Source organism: Chionomys nivalis, chromosome 21 (assembly GCF_950005125.1).
Source record: "Chionomys nivalis chromosome 21, mChiNiv1.1, whole genome shotgun sequence".
Taxonomy (NCBI): domain Eukaryota; kingdom Metazoa; phylum Chordata; class Mammalia; order Rodentia; family Cricetidae; genus Chionomys; species Chionomys nivalis.
The window spans coordinates 21,536,593-21,553,572 of record NC_080106.1 but is presented as its reverse complement, the minus strand read 5'-3'; the positions used below and the strand labels follow the sequence as shown (position 1 = coordinate 21,553,572).

General features: G+C 49.6%; 1 protein-coding gene across 1 annotated transcript; it reads left to right on the top strand.

Moving 5' to 3' along the window:
• Positions 1–60: 60 nt before the first annotated feature.
• On the top strand, positions 61–14,988 carry LOC130863643 (F-box/LRR-repeat protein 20-like). Its single transcript, XM_057753811.1, has 7 exons — positions 61–102; positions 3,518–3,619; positions 11,364–12,356; positions 13,492–13,707; positions 13,827–13,970; positions 14,128–14,345; positions 14,439–14,988. The coding sequence occupies exons 1-7, from the start codon at positions 79–81 to the stop codon at positions 14,605–14,607; spliced, it is 1,866 nt and encodes a 621-aa protein (XP_057609794.1). The 5' UTR covers positions 61–78; the 3' UTR covers positions 14,608–14,988.
• The last annotated feature ends 1,992 nt before the right edge of the window (positions 14,989–16,980 follow it).

Below are 16,980 nucleotides of genomic sequence, written 5' to 3'. Positions count from 1 at the left end.
TCTCAGGTCCCACCCCAGAAGCGAGGGAACTACACTTCCCAGAAAGCTGTGCGCGGGGGCGGAGACGGCAGAGATGCGATGGCGGACTCACTGCCCCTGGAGGTGAGAGGAAGCGGTCCTCAGGCCTGGGTCCCCGCCTTCGGGGTCCGGAGCTTTGGGGAAGGGCTGTCTGACAGTTCACCCGGCACCTCCCGCCAGGCGGAAACGAGCCGCCCGGCGGATCCCAGGACCTGCAAACTCTGGGTAACAGCCCGCATTGGGGCCACTTCGATCCCTTCGGTTGGGATACCATCCTCTCCTTCCCCACTGACCTCAGAAGATGGCTGCTCTGTCACCTCAGGGGACAGACTCTCTACCCGTCTCCTTTCCTTGAGATGGCCGTCCCCTCCCCCTCAGTTCTAGAAGATGTCCGCTCCACCATCCCTGAAGGGTAATCAGTTTTATCCCGGTTGGCCCCTTGGAATGGTCGCTCCATTTCCTCTGCCCCTCCCCCGTCGTCCTCGCAGTTGGAAATAGACTGCACCCTCCCCATCAATTCTGGGGACAGTCGCCGAGGTCGTTAATCTAAGACATGCCTACTCCTCGTCCTAGTGATGGCTGCCCCTGTATTTTTCACTCCATGGGATGTTTGTTCCGTTAGCCAGGGGCAAGACTGCTCTGCTCTCATTGGCAAGAAGATGCAGGTACAGGCTTATGTGTCTTGTGCCTTTTTAGAAATGGCTTCTCTATCTCTTTTGCCCTGGGGATTGACAGCCCCCTCCCATTATCCAAGAAAGTCAGGTCACTTTTCCATGAGTCCTAGAATGCGCCCTCTCCTTAGCAGGAGTAGAGCCTGCAATGACATCCTATTCCCTTTTGGTCCCAGAGGTTATCCATTCATCCCTGTATATCCCATGGGTGACCAGTAGTAGTCCCTTGGGGTGGGCTTGTGGGGTGGCCACTCCACCCTTATCTCTACCTCCTTTAATACTAGAGAGGCTACTCCTTTCTCAGCGTAATGAATTATGACCCTCCCCTTGAAGACACGTATCCTTTGGACTTTGCTCCCAGGGTTGATCTTCACAGAAGATAGGTCAGCCGCTCTGGTAGCCCAGTCTTCCCTCCTAGTCCCCTAAGAATGGGGACTTGGTCAGTCCAGTCCCATCAACACTCTTCTCATGCCTCTCCTCTCTGGTCCTAGTCATTCTCCTCACAATAACAATCTGCTTCATCCCCCACCCCTTCCCTGAGCAAACCTTTGGTGAAAGCAGAGGTAAAGAACTCTCATCTTTAACCCAGTAAATACTGGCGGAGTACTGCCTATGGACTTAGCCTCTGAAAAGAGGAGAGAGCACAATGGGCTAGCCAAGTCACTTCGGAAGGACTTCCCAGAAAGAGCCTCACATGAGGAAAAGAAAATAGACTTGCTCTGGGTAGGGAGGATGGACTGGGGGTGTTCTGGGACCAGCAGACCATCCTGGCATGGAGGCCTGGCAGTGTTGAACCAGGAGCAGGGAAACCCAGAAGGGGTAGTGAAAGTGGAAACAAGCTTTTGGGAAATTAACTCTGTGACTGTGTAGCACGGATTAACAAGAATGGATGTAGAAACGAGGAGGCTGTACAAGGAATCTAGGTCTAGGGGGATAACTTTTGGAGCTAGTAAGATGGTGAAGTTGCTAAGGTTGAAGGGTTAATAGCAGCCACCTGGCAACCACTTATGGACCATCTAGTCCCCATAAGGCTGATCTAGATTATTTTTAAATGTCTTCATTTCATACATATAGAAACTGATGCTCAGAGAAGTCGTGTCCTTTGGAGTTACTCAGCGGAAAGTAGTGGAGCTAGGATTTGATGAATCTGGGTTAGCCTTGTCTGAAACTTCAGTTTTAAGAGTAAAGAATAGAAGACCATCAGTCCAGGTGTCACTCAGGGCCTCAGATTGGGAGTTTAGGCTGCAGTAAAGAGTAAAGTTGGACCGAGGGCAAAAAATAACAATTGGGGTTGAGATTAAGGTTGAGAACTCTTTGAGTGTTGGACCCTGTAGACAGTTGGTACGAGACCAATGCTTGGTTAGCCTGACAACGTAAAACCATTAAATAGTTGACTGTTCTTGTATAAGTAAACATAAATCGAAAGATTGAACTTTGGGAGTCGTGGAGAATCCAGAAATAGGGCAGCTAGCATGGTAAAGGCTTAGCAAACATGGCCGTAGTCCTTGAGGAGGAAAGTTCCTAAGAGAAAAGGACAGTTAAGAGAAAGTTGTTCCTGGCCTCCCAAGTGACCTCTTCCTTAACCTCCAGCTCCAGCCACCAACCTTACCACTTACATACTCACAGATCATAGTTGGAGGGAAGAGTAGAGTCTCCAAAACTTGCAGTATTGTCCTACCTTAACAGCTAGCTGAGAAAACTAGCTGATAATAAAGAAGATGGGGGAAGAATAGGGGTCCCAGGGCCATGCATCATGACTGACATCACATTTCTATCACATGGGATATAACTCTACTAAGGCAGGAGGAGGCTGTGCCAGGTATAAACCAGGCTGGGTACATAGTGAGTTCCAGGACAGCCTAGGATACATAGTGAAACCCTGTCTAAATGAAAAAAAAAAAGGGGGGGGGAGTAGGATTTGACTAATGTTCTAGATCTATGGAAAGTGCTGTGTTTTGTAACTTCTCACAAGAACCTATTTAAATCTCAGCGCATTTGCCATTTCACAGGCAAAACAAGGCTCAAGGAGTCAGCTAGCCAAGTGGAAACTGTACTAAGTTTGTCTGGCCCCAGTGCCCAGTCTGTTTCTACCAAACTGGGCATGAATTCTTATTCTTCGTACTTAGTACAAACCTGAACTTGGAAGTGGCTCATGTTAGGTTCATTCTCATGAGATCTTCCTGGAGGCTGGAGAAGGGAAGTCAACATCTCCTGAAGCTTTGGGTCCAAGCTGGACTAGAAGCTAGCACTCTGACGCCCTTGGGTTCTTTTTTTTGTGTGTGTGTGTGTGTGTGGTTTTTTGAGACAGGGTTTCTCTGTAGCTATGGAGCCTGGAACTAGCTCTTGTAGACCAGGCTGGCCTCGAACTCACAGAGATCCGCCTGCCTCTGCCTCCCAGATGCTGGGATTAAAGGCGTGCACCACCACCGCCCGGGCTTTTTTTTTTTTTTTTTGGTTTTTCAAGACAGGGTTTCTCTGTGGTTTTGGAGCCTGTCCTGGAACTAGCTCTGTAGACCAGGCTGGTCTCGAACTCACAGAGATCCGCCTGCCTCTGCCTCCCAAGTGCTGGGATTAAAGGCGTGCACCACCACCGCCCGGCCCGCCCGGGCTTTTTTTGGTTTTTCGAGACAGGGTTTCTCTGTGGTTTTGGAGCCTGTCCTGGAACTAGCTCTTGTAGACCAGGCTGGCCTCGAACTCACAGAGCTCCGCCTGCCTCTGCCTCCCAAGTGCTGGGATTAAAGGCGTGCGCCACCACCGCCCAGCTGCCCTTGGGTTCTAAAGGCCTTCCAGTTCTAACAGCCCTCAAGTACCTTATCTTTTCCCCCCAGATGCTCACATATATCCTGAGCTTCCTACCTCTGTCAGATCAGAAAGAGGCCTCCCTCGTGAATCGGGCTTGGTACTGTGCAGCCCAGAATGCCCTTCGGGAGGTAAGGTACCCACCTCACTTGGCTCATTCTGAATTTTCCCTCACTTCAACTTGCTTGTGGCCCTGCTTCTGTACCATCCATCCATCCATCCATCCATCCATCCATCCATCCATCCATCCATCCATATATACTTATACATTAATACATACTAGCCTTGGGGTACAGAGCTTGGGCTGTATAGGTGAATAAAACCTAGTCTCCCTAAGGAGCATATTGTCCAATAAAGGAAAAAGATAGCATGAATGATTGTGGTACTGTTTGTTCAGAACCTTAGCACTCAATGAAAAGGGGAACAAAGACAAGGGCACACCAGTGAGATTTTATCCAGGTGCATCAGGAAAGGCCTGCGAGAACAGGAGGACAATACATGTTGGTCTTCTAGAACTGGCATCAAAGTGTGGAGTTCACGCAACAATCACACAAATTCCAAATAACTAGATTGAGTTTTATGTGAGGATATGGTGGGAGAGGAGACTAGACCGTGGTCAGGGTTGAGTTGTATGTGGGATATGGTAGGAGAGGAGAATAGACCGTGGTCAGGGTTGAGTTTTATGTGGGGATATGGTAGGAGAGGAGACTAGACTGTGGTCAGGGTTGAGTTTTATGTGGGATATGGTAGGAGAGGAGAATAGACCGTGGTCAGGGTTGAGTTTTATGTGGGGATATGGTAGGAGAGGAGACTAGACTGTGGTCAGGGTTGAGTTTTATGTGGGGATATGGTAGGAGAGGAGACTAGACTGTGGTCAGGGTTGCAGGGTGGTAGATGTGCAGGTAGCAGAGCTCAGGCTTTCTCCCGGTTACTGTTGTGTTCAAGCTGTGAGACTGAGTATTGGAGGCGACCCAACCAGTCTTGTGTTGATTTTGATTTAATTATCAGTGAGATTAATTTTTTCCTTTTCCTTGTTAGCAATTTTGTTCTTTATATACTTAACTGGTAGGGTTACTTGCCCATTTTTATGAATTTTTTATGTAAAGATTAATTCTTTATATATTTGTCAAAATATATTTCTGATATGTTTGCTCTTTCATTTTATTTGTAGATAACTGTTTTATTTATGAGATATAGAAATTAAACTTCTATGTTGTTGATTATTTTCTTTTTCTTCAATGGTTTTTTAAAGATCCCTTGCCCACCAGAGATTTCATCAATGCATGCTCATATTTTTATTCTAGAGTAGTGATTGGCTCAACAAAAATAAATTATTTCTGTTATGGTTTTAATGTTTTGTTTTGTTTTCTTTTTTTTAAGTTTACTTTCTTTGGATAGGGTCTTACAGTGTAGCGCAGGTTAGCTATGAGCCACCAGCCTCAGCCTTCTGAGGCTTAGATTACAGACATGAGCCACCACATCTGGATTGGCTTTACCTTTTATTGGTGAGAATTGTGTTTTATTCATGAAACTTATTGTAATTTGTATGATAAAGTGTGAAGCTGATCTGTTTGGTTTTCAAATGGCTCCTACATCATTCCCATCTAATTTTCCCTGTCAGGTTGGAGACCTCCTCTGGTACATATTAAGTGTACATGTGTAAGTAGAGCCTGTTGCTGGATTATTGATCTGCTGTCATGAATTTTAATGTCTGAAAGAACTTCATTTTGGACTTGTTGAAAAATTTAGAGTGTGAGATAGCCAGATCAAGACTCAGTTGATCAATGAATATCTGTGTGAGAAATTCAAGAGAAAGGTATGGGTAATTAATATAGGCTCTGGTATAAGTAAAGAGTGAGTAGGGCAGGAGTGTAGCTCAGTGGTAGAGAACTTGACTAGAATGTATAATGCCCTGGGTTTGATCCCCAGAACTGGAGAAAAAAACATGGATGGAAATAAAGCCCCAAATCTGAGTAACTGCACCCCAGGGCAAGGTGTAATGAACAGAAGAACCGCGGAGCAGGACTGGAGAGCATTTTAAACGCCCTGTGCATGAGTAATGACATAAAATGCCATAGAGACGAGCAGAGTAAAGAACAAACGGTGCTCATAATGTATGCTCTCCTGTTGAATGTGGTGGCTCATGCCTGCAGTCCCAGCACTGGGAGGGAGAGACAGGAAGGTAAGGAGTTCAAGGTGCATTACCACGCCCGGCTGGGATACCTCTCAGTATCTCAAGGGGCACTGTGGGTAAGAGTGAGGGTAGCTGGAACAAGGGTGGTCACGGTTTAGGAGCCAAGCAGATGTGGGGGTAGATGTGGGTTCAGAACTGGACATCTTGCATCAGGGTTTCTAGAGAGGTCCATGAAGCAGTTGATCTCCAGTGTCTGGTTGAGGAAAATAATATGGATCAGAAAGGAGGGGGGGCTGGGCATGGTGGCACATGTCTGTAATCTCAGGCCTTGGTAAACTCAAGCAGAAAAATTGCAAGTTAGAGTTCTACCTGGGCGAGATTCTGTTTCATAAAACAAAAAGAGAAGAATATAGGCCGGGAGAGATGACTCAGGAGAGTGGGTTAAGAGTGCCCCTACACAGCCTCTCCTGTTGTCCCAGTGCGGACAGAAGAATTGGTGGGGCTTGCTGCCTGCTAGCCCAGCTCTAGGTTCAGTGAGAGCCCCTGTCTCCGGACAATAAGGCAAAGAGGGATAGGGCAGGACATCTAATGTCCTCCCCCGGGTTCCACACACAGCCTTACCCCACACTCATACACCACATGTCTATCTACCAAAGAAAGGAAAGGGAAGCTGTATTGCCCCACAGGATGGTCCAGTGTGACAGAGCGCAGGGAAGAGGACAAAGGCTGTGCATGTGTATGTGTTGTTAGGCAGAGAAGGCAGGGAGAAACTACTCATGTGGTCTGGGTCTGTCTTTCGATGACTCCAGAGAGACGGTGAAAAGCAGGCTAAAAGGCAAGAGGAGAGCCAGGAGCACATTAAAAGTAAGACAAGGTTGATAGCTAACGCCCTTCCCTGGCAGGCAGCATGGGAAAGAGGAGGCTGTGAGAGGCCGGAGAGAAGCCCCCACGTGGTAGTGACTTGCTGGAGGGGAGCTGCGACCAGGCCTGAGTGATTCTGGCAGGAAGGAGTAAACAGATAAGGTCAAAGGTAACTGAGTAGCCTGACAGTGTTTCCTCATACTTCCCAGGGGGAAACTGAAAAGAGAAAAAGGAGAGAGGAAAAAGTACTGTAGCACTCAGGAGACTGAAGCAGGAGGATTGCTGTGATCACAAGGCCACCTTGGGTTACATAATGAATTTGAAGCTGGATTGAACTGCATAGCCAGACCCTTTCCCCCAAAATGGAAGGACCAATATAAAGACAAAAAGAGCTGGAGTCCCATGAGATGAGGTAGGGACAGCTCAGCAAGCCAGAAGAAAGGACTGTCTGAACCCAAAGGCTAGGAGTCAGGGGTAGGGTTCTACCAGGAGCCAGTTAGCAAACAGGAAGGTATTTCCCAGTTGATGGCTTCGGTTGCTTTTTGAAGCAGGACAGGCCATTTCTTTTTTTATTTTTTTTTCAAGATGGTTTATTTTGTGTAACAACAGCCCTGGCTGTCCTGGAACTCACTCTGTAGACCAGGCTGGCCTTGAACTCACAGAGATCTGCCTGTCTCTGCCTCTCTCAAGTGCTGCTATTAAAGGTGTGCACCAAAAAAGAAAAAAAAAGGACAGGCCATTTCTAAAACGGCTAGGAGCAGAGAAGCTTCTGCAGCAGGCTCAGTGAAGGGAGAAGGGAGACAGGGAGAATGCAGTATAGGGCAGGCCATGGCTTCTTCAGGAGTGTGCTGTTATCTCCAGCTCAGACTACAAGTAGGCAGCTGGTTTTGTTATCTGGCTGGGCAAGAAGAGTGGGCACAGCAGCATGAGGGAGGAAGACTACAAACCTTGAGGAGAGAGCAGTCTCATAGAGACCACCAAGAAGAGGATGGAGGAGGGTGGTCAGGCTCCTGAGTACAGGTGAGATGGGATGAGAAGAGCGAGGAGGGAAGGAAGAGGGGGCTCGGATCTGTGGCTGAGATCTTAGAGGCCACTATTGTGGGGCTGGCACTGCCGCAGCTAACTGGGAGCTCCAGATCACACTGACAAGAGACCCCTCTAGACTGAGAGCCTTGGAAGGCAAAGCTATAGGTGCACAGACATCTAGGGTCCTGTCCCTACTTCACCATTATTATACCCCAGAGAGTAGTGTCGAGAGCCTGTCCTCTAGGCTCAGATGTAGGCAGATGGAGCAGGAGGCAGCGTCACCAGCCACTGATACTATGGAAGATAGCAGTCAACTAAGGCAAAGCTGGAACTAAGTCTTCCAAGCCAGGCTAGGATACCTGGATAATGTGACTTCGACTTCTTCTTGTCCTCCCCATTTTGTTCATGTAATCCTAGTGTATCCCAAATAATGGAGTATGAAAAGGCAGTGCCCCCACATGCTCCATGTTTTTCCTGGTATCCTGGAAGTCCTAGGTGGCCACCATTGGATTGGTCACTGTGGAGCAGTTCCGATTCTTCCCACTGCTTTCGTCCTGTCCAAAGTATTTAACTGTCTCCAGCGAGCAGGACCGCTGAGCACCAGAGTTGTATTTCACTGCAGTTTTTGGAAAGGAAAACGAGTACCTTAGTTTTTGGATCCCTGTTCTAAGCAGAGGGAAGCAGTTCTCTCCCAGACGGCTCTCCAAGTCTGTGCACAAGCCTGACATCTGACTGTGAGGCTGCACTAGGTGCTGATCTCCCATAGTCAAGGCACACTTAGAGTGACGGCAGCTGCTCATAAGATGCCAGCATGGGGAAAGGAGAGCAAGGGCTTCCTTGGCCATCTGTGGGTGGAGTGGCTGAAGCTGGAGCAGGTACCTTCCAGTCCTCCCTCAAGCCTCCAAAAGCAGTTTCTTAGGGCCTGGAAAAGGCCAAAGTCCAGAATGTAGGAGCCCTCCTTGCACCTGTCCCTCAAAAGAGTAAGCATTCTTTACTTACATTAAAAAAATTTTTTTTCAAAGGCTGCCCTTTGGCCTTGCAGTTACATCCAGCTGACCTCAGGAGCAGGTTGACCATTGTGTAAAGGGCTCAAGGCTTCCTGGCATGGTTAACAGTGGTCAGGGGTCACTGGGGATGTGACTCAGTTGAGTACTTGCCTAGCCTATACTCAGCCCTGGGCTTGATTCCCAGTATTACATAAAACTAATAGTAGTGATGCAGGCCTGTAATCCGTGCATTTGGGAGGTGGAAACTAATCAGAAGTTCAAGGTCATCTCCTGCCACAGCAGCTTCAGGAACAGCCTGAGACAGCAGGGGCCAGGTATGGTCTCAAGTATCTGCCCCAGTAGCTGGAAAGTCTCTGGGCCAGACCCTGCCTGTCTGTCTTGTGGCTGCCAACTGTGGACTGTACCCTAGGGTGATTGTCAGCACATTCTCTTGACTGTTTGTCTACCTTGTTCACAGAGAGGTGATTGGAAATGGAAGAACATTCCTGGCTGCTCAAGCTCCCAGAAAGGGAAGGCAGCTAAGCTCCTTCGTGCTTGTAGCTGTTAGCACAGAGGCTCTGTGGCTCTCAGGCTCCTAAGCTGCATGAGTGGTGGGGGCGGGCGCTGCCTGGGCAACTGAGCTGCTCCTAGCTCCAGCTCTAGTTTATTCAGACTGATCCACATGGTGCACGGGCTTCTCAGTGGCTGGAGGCTGCTTTCGCTTTTCCTTCTGTAGTCTTCCTTGTCAGACCTTTTCATCTCTTTTCCCAGCCCTTCACACTGGGATCATCCCCCAGCTCTCCTTAAATCCCAGACAGACCCTCAGGAGTCTCCACTACCCTCTAGCAAGGGTATCTGAAGGGAACCTCCTCTTGTGGGGAGCAGGGAACAACCACAGTCTCAAAGCGAGATCAGGAAAGGGATCACAGGGATTCCTGTGAGAGAGAACATGAGGTGGTCCCTATTTGCTCCTTTTCTTTGAGACAGGGTTTCATGTAGCCCAGCCTAGTCTCAAGCAAACAATGACCTAGAACTGATCTCCCTGATTCTACCCCTCAAATACTGGCTTCTGAAATGCCATGTGTCGAACCCAGGGCTTTGTGCTAGACAGCCAACTATTCTACCAATTGAGCTACATTCTCAGCTCCCCAGTTCTTGCTTCTTACCTATCCTTCCCACCACGACAGTCATGGGGGGCATTTCTGCTGAGGAAGAAGCCAGTCTGTTCCCCGTGCCTAGGGACGGGTTGCGTGCTGGCTTGGAGGATAGTGCTGCTAGAGTTTGCCTGTGTTGGTGCTGCCTTTCCGTGTCCTGTCGGTGCTATTCTGACGGAGTCAGACAGAGGAAAGTGGTATTTTTGTTGTTGCTGACAAAGATGTTTTCCAGAACTTACTAGCTTTCCTGCATCAGAGCCCTGTTGATGATAAAGCTAAAGGCTTCTTAAAGAACCATGTTCCTGCTACCTAGGCAACAGGTAGGGAAAGGACTAGGTGGATTTTTTTCTGAAGCTCTAAATCGGCTTCACACGTGCTAGATAAGCCCTGAGCTGCATCCCTGATCTAGTGGATAGGATGTTGGAAGTGCAGGTGTCCCCTTCCCCCCTACAGGTCTATTCCATACAGATTGTATTGACTTCTCCTTTAACTCCTTTTGGCATGAGAGCAGGGAAGGTTCTATGAAAATATTTCCCTTAGTTGGGTTTTCCCAATATGCTGCCAAAGCCATCATATTGCTACATTCTTTTTTCCCCTGAGACAGAGTTTCTCTGTGTATCTCAGCCTGTCCTGGAACTCCCTCTGTAGATCAGGCTTGCCTCGAACTCATGGAGATCCGCCTGCCTCTGTCTCCCTCAGTGCTGGGATTAAAGGTGTGCGCCACCACTGCCCGGCTTAAACCTGAGCTTGACTCCTGGGTTGCACCCCTACTCCAACCAAGAACTGCTCTTTCTCTGCCAAGCAAGCCCAGCTTAAGTTCCTTGGCTTCTCTGGGATTTATATTAGCTCCTGCAGCCTGCAGCGATGTGATACAGATGTTGCAGGCAGCCACACATGTTGGAATACACGTGCATGCGCATGTATGTGCACACACCTCTGCTCACACAATTGTTTTTGCCAATATTTGTGTGCTGAGGCACTCAGGCTCCCAGGGGACTAGACCTTGGTGTTTATTCCAGACCTCTGGTACCTGGATCACAAGAAACTGAGTGACACCTGCTTCATTCCTTCCTTCCCGCCCTCGCAGTGCTGTTTATACCCTCTCTAGGAAGCCGGGCGGCCGACTGCTTAACTAGTGCCGAGATCCCGACTGGGTCTGCAGATCTTAAGACCTGACATTGCAGCTGGGAGGTGGTGGCGCACGCCTTTAGTCCCAGCACTCGGGAGGCAGAGGCAGGCGGATCTCTGGGAGTTCGAGGGCCAACATGGTCTACAGAGCAAGTTATGGGAAGGCTCCAAAGCTACAGAGAAACCCTGTCTCAAAAAACAAAACAACAACAACAAAACAGATTGTGATCTGGCATTCTGTGTTCTCCCACTCCATGAAGACATCATTGGGTGTCCTATAGGTCATAACCCTCCTGTGCTCAGTTTGCCAACTCCCCACTCGATCCTTGCCCCTCTGTGGGCATCTGGCATTGTTCTTCATTCACCTTCCTGCTGGCCCGATAGTCACTTCCCTCCAGATCTCATTATGATTCGTCTTCCTGCTTCCCACTCTGTTTCTCTTCCCAGCTCCCACTTTCTGCCTACACCCTTCTCGGCTACACATGACATGACACACACCAGGGATGGGTGCTCACTGTAGAAGGGCCTTTCTTGACTGTCTTCAGCCTCTGAGAACTCTAACCTCAGGCCTGCTGCTACCCTATAGACAAATGTGCGGTACAACATTCCTGTGTCCTCTGCCTCACTCTCAGCAATCAAGAGCTTGGGCCTCAGGGGCATCTCATGCATCAGTTTGACCAACCTAGATGGCTCACCAGCTTCGCACCAGGTACTGCAGTCTGTTGCTTACCACTTAGGCCCACACCTGGAGAGTTTATGCCTGGGAGGGGGCAGCCCCACAGAGGCATCCTTCTTGGCCTTGATCCTGGGATGCCCAGCCCTGCGCACCCTTGACCTCAGTGGCTGCAACAGTCTCTTCACATCAGGCACTCTGCTGGCTCAGCCTGAGACAGCACGGTGTGTTCGGAAGGCATTGAGTGGCCTTCGTGATCTTAACCTGGCTAGCCTGCGTAACCTGACTGACCTTAGCTTCAACCATCTCAGCGGTTGTTTCCCCAGCCTGGAGCGCCTCTCCTTGGCCTACTGCCATCTTACCTTTGAGTTAGGCCCAACCTGGGGCTCCATTAACCCCCAAGCGTCCTCTCCCTCCCAGCTTTCCTTCCACAACCTGCTCCAGTTTGTCAAAGAGCGAGCTGGTAGGCTGCGTGCCCTAGACCTCAGTGGTACTGGCTTGCCACCTGAGGCCCTACAAGCCCTGGGCCAAGTGACTGGACTGCAGCTGGAGGAACTGAGCTTGCATAGCTGTAGAGACCTCTCCTCAGAGGCCGTGGCCACCCTGTGCCGCCAGCAGCCCGGCCTTACTTCCCTGGACCTCAGTGGTTGCTCAGAACTGACTGACGGGGCACTCTTGGCTGTGAGTCGAGGCCTGCGACACCTGCGGCACTTGAGTCTGAGGAAACTGCAGCGACTGACTGATGCAGGTTGTACAGCCCTGGGAGCCCTGCACAAACTGCAGAGCCTGGACATGGCTGAGTGCTGTCTGGTGAGCGGGCGGGAACTGGCGAAGGTCTTAGGCTCAGTTCACAGAGCTCCACCCGCACTGACTTCCCTCAGGCTGGCTTACTGCTCTTCACTGAAGGTGAGTTACTTTCCCTCCCTTCCTGTCCAGGGGACCTGTGGGAGCTGGGCCTATAGCCTCAGGGACAGGCTAACCAGGGTTTGTGTCCCAGGATAGTCGTTAGAAATACATTTAGGATGTGGTCTGGAAGAGAACAACTTAGATAATATGGCAGAACAAGACTTCACTGCCCTCTCTGGCCTGTCTCATGAAGTGATCCCACACTGTACGTGAGTTGTAGAGGGAGGAAGTGAGAGAAAAGGAGTGATAGAAAACCGTGGTAGAGGTGGTGGCGCACGCCTTTACTCCCAGCACTCGGGAGGGAGGCAAAGGCAGGCGGGTCTCTGTGAGTTAGAGGCCAGGCTGGTCTATAAAGCAAATTCCAGGATCGCCAGGGATACACAGAGAAACCCTATCTGGAAAAAAGACCAAAAAATAAAATAAAAAAAAAGGATGTTTTATATTGCACTGAAGAAGATATTCAGTAGGCGGGGCCTTGGGATGGATCACTTGGGAGCTGTAAGGTTAACTGTTAGCTGAAGTCAAGTCCTTCACAGAACTCAGCATTGTCCATATGGGTGGCATTCCTGTCTGAAAAATGTCAGCTGGGGGGTTGTTATCCCTTTAACCTTTTACTATGACAAGAGCATTCCAAACCTAAAACCTGTCTCACCCTCATTTCATGGCAAGCACTCCGTCTAACAGGTCCTTGGCCACTAGTGTCTCTACCAGGCCTCGTGTTCTCATGCCCACCCAGCTCTCTCTGAATCTACACAAAGATTTTCTGCTCTGCTTTTAGCTCCTGCTGCCCCCAGCTTCTCGTGGTGGTGGCAGCCCTAATGCTTCAGGTCCAAAATCTATCGGAAGCACCTCTGATTGGTTCAGTTGTCCTGGTCCAGTGGGCTGTGATCAGTGTTGCCTCAGCCCATGCTTTCAACAGCACAGACATAGCAGCTGCCTTAGAGATACCTGTCTACATCCTTCCTTGTACCACACATAGTCTAGTCATGGCCTTTGTGTCTTTCAGCAGCCTCCTCTGGGTCTCCCACCCTGTTCACTCCAAACTTTCACAGCCAACACAGGGACCATGGTGCACTCATTCAGACCCTTGCTCATGACCCCAACGGTACTTTTTTTTTTTTTGTCCTCCTGCTAGGATGCCTCAGTGCTTTCCATGATTCCAGCACTGGGCCCAAGCCTCAAGGTGCTAGACTTGTCCTCCTGTGTAGCCCTCACTAACCAGACCATGCAGGCCATCTGTACCTACCTCATTCACCTGTCAGTCCTGCGCCTGGCTTGGTGCAAGGAGCTCCAGGACTGGGGGCTTCTGGGGCTGAAGGAGCCAAGTGAGAAGCCTGAGCTAAGTTCCCAGGTATGAGATCCTTGGAATTAGGGAGGGTGAGGTGACCTTGGTCTCAGCTGCCCTGTGCACTTCCTGAATCTTTAGCAAAACTTATGAAGAACCTAAGAAGTGGGAGTTTCTTCCCACAGCTACACCAAGAGGTGAAAAATCAGGCCCTAGATCCTCAGGAGCCTAATTCTGACCCACAAGGCCCCTCCCTGCTCATGCTTCAGGCCCTGCAGGAGTTGGATCTCACAGCCTGCTGCAAGCTGACAGATGCCAGTTTGGCCAAGGTGTGAATAAGCTGAGGACATTGGGGCTGGTGCCAAGGGATTGGGCCAACCCATTTTGTTCTTGGAGTCCCTTTCTCTTCTGTTTCTGATAGAGCAAGGAACCGGGAAGGGTCCAGGCTCTGAGTCCCAGTGCCATCCTGTGTCCCTGTCCTTGCAGGTGCTCCAGTTCCCTCAGCTGAGGCAGTTGTCATTGAGCCTGCTGCCAGCGCTCACAAACACGGGTTTAGTGGCTGTGGCTAGGGGCTGTCCCAGCCTGGAGCGCTTGGCATTGAGTCACTGCAGCCATCTCAGTGATGAGGGATGGGCTCAGGCAGCCAGGTTCTGGCCAAGGCTCCAACACCTCAACCTGTCCAGCTGCAGTCAGCTCACAGAGCTGTGAGTGTTTGATGGCCTTACATGGGCCACAGTGCATGGGCTGGACTTGGGTCCTACGCCGGTTCAAACACTCATCCCGTGGCCTTCTTGCAGAACTCTGGATGCCATTGGGCAGGCATGCAAGCAGCTTCGAGTGTTGGATGTGGCCATGTGTCCTGGCATCAACATGGCAGCTGTCAGGCACTTCCAAGCGCAGCTCCCTCAGGTGACCTGCATCCAGTCTCGCTTCGTGGGAGGGGCTGACCTGACCCTAACACTCTGAGGCCAGGTCTGTTACTATCCCTGAAGCTCATCCTCCTTCACCAGCATAGCCCCAGCCCAGGCCTCCAGACCTGTGTTAGCCCCAGGGCCTCCTGCCTTCCCCTGCTCTAGAACCTTTCCTAAGACTCAGGACGGAACCAATCCAGGATACATGCAGCCCGAGTACCCCACAGATGGCAGCAGCCTCTTTCCGGCTGCACGTTGCTTCCATGGGCTCTGTTCTAAAGGTCAGGGCCACAGGGGGTTATGGGCCTGGTGCTGAGGAAGGGCAGACTCTGTGCCTCCTGCCAGCCTACCACTCAGACCTCTGTTTTGCCTGCTCTCCAGGGGTCTCTTCCAACCCTCCTGAGCATTAGCAGTCAATCCACCAACTTTATTGTAAACCCAAACAAGATTAAAAATTCCAGATTTTATGTCTTCCTCTGATTTTCTCAGACTAAACGGGCCCTCCCTTCTCCATCTCAGTTAACACAGACATTCAGACGCCCCCATACTGACTCCTCACACGGGAGATTCTGGAGGCCTTTCCCAGCACTTCTGCACATGCCCTGCTATAGGCACTGGTCCTACCCAGACCTGGAAGCAGCCGTTTACCAGATTCAGTGCTGTCTTGGAGTAGGATAAGAAACAAGACAGCATCTCTGAGTAGGAGGGTCATAGGTGGTCATATAGTCCAAACCTTCTGATCAGTGCCAATGACTCAATAGCAGCTCTGGGGTGGTCCATCCAGTTGATCCTCTGTGTGTCTGTCTGTCTATTGGTTCTAGAAGCAGCTAGCCTGTGCTGAGTACCTGCAGCCACTGGGCTTCAAGTTGGAATTCAGATGTGCCATTGTTCTCCCAATCACCAGACTCGATAGGGAGGTAAATAAATCAGTAGGCAGGGACAGTCTGGTATGCAGGAGATGCACGAACAGAGAATTAGCACCCGGGGCAAGGAACCTAGGGCAGCAATGAATTTAGAAGGTCAAGGAAGACATCAAGGCAGTGAAAGGCAAAAGGGGGCATAGAGGTCAGATGGACAGACTGGAGCTGGTTCTGGTATGGAAGGGTGTATATAGGCCCTGATGGGATACATGGAGGATGCCAGCTTGGCAACAGGAACCCTGAAGACAAAACAGAAGGACTAAAACATGTCTATGCAACTTGGCAGCTCAATTCAGTACTCAATCATGGTAACCATGGCAATAGAACAGTAGTGAGATATTGAACAATATAGGTTGTGTCTTACTGTTCTATTGCTATAATGAAATACAGTGACCAAGGTACTCATAAAAGAAGGTATTTAATGGAGGCTTGCTTACAGTTGCAGAGGGTTAGTCCATGACCATCATGGTGGGGGGTATAGTGACAGGCAGACATGATCTTACCTCCCGATCCACAGGCAGAGAGGAAGCTAGATTGCACCTGGTATGGGCTTTTGAAACCTCAAAGCCCACTTCTAGTACATACCCCGTCCAACAATGCTATACCTCCTAATCCCTCACAATCAGTTCCACTAACTGGGACCAAGCATTCAAACACATGAGCCCATGAGGGCCATTCTCATTCATACCGCCACAGGGTGTATGTATGAGCATATAATCACATTAAATTTGCAATGCTGGAATGGCAGCTATCGAAATGATCAGAAGCCAGGGGGTTATTGCCAAGGTGGTGGTGGCATGGACAAGTAACTGAAGGTACAGAGAATTGACTGTATTGGGACACTAACTGCAACTGGGACCCCTACCCTCCATTTCTACCTTAAACTCAAAAGTCTTCTAAGTGTAGTAGCAAGGCTCTGTGTCCAGGCATGGATACTCTGAAGATGGGAAATGTGGTTTTGTTTTGTTTTCCCCCCCAGGTCCAAGTGTTTTGCTAGCATTTTTTTCTAAAGGAAATGCCATTTAATCAATATTTATTTATTTATTTATTTATTTATTTATTTATTTATTTATTATGTATACAATATTCTGTCTGTGTGTATGTCTGCAGGCCAGAAGAGGGCACCAGACCTCATTACAGGTGGTTGTGAGCCACCATGTGGTTGCTGGGAATTGAACTCAGGACCTTTGGAAGAGCAGGCAATGCTCTTAACCACTGAGCCATCTCTCCAGTCCCCATTTAATCAATTTTAAGGCACAACATTGGTGAAGAGCAAGTTAAGCACAGTATCTGAGGAGTAATGAATGGCATATAGAAGTCATTCAGGGTAATGGTAGCTTTCAGCCTACCCTCTAGGGCCCCTGGATTGCTGAATTATTTGTCTTAGGGGCTTGGAGTTTGTGACTCCAGCTGGACCCACCATGTCTCAGCACTTCTGCCCACATAGACTCTGGCTTGTCTGTGACCACCTCACATATAACCATGCTTAGATCACAATTCTCTGTGAT

Bases quoted from the DNA above. Each gene is read 5' to 3' on its own strand.
- LOC130863643 (XM_057753811.1), top strand. From the start codon at position 79: ATGGCGGACTCACTGCCCCTGGAG. The intron at 103-3,517 runs GTGAGAGGAAGC...TTTTCCCCCCAG, and splicing joins CGGACTCACTGCCCCTGGAG to ATGCTCACATATATCCTGAG. The intron at 12,357-13,491 runs GTGAGTTACTTT...TCCTCCTGCTAG, and splicing joins CTTACTGCTCTTCACTGAAG to GATGCCTCAGTGCTTTCCAT.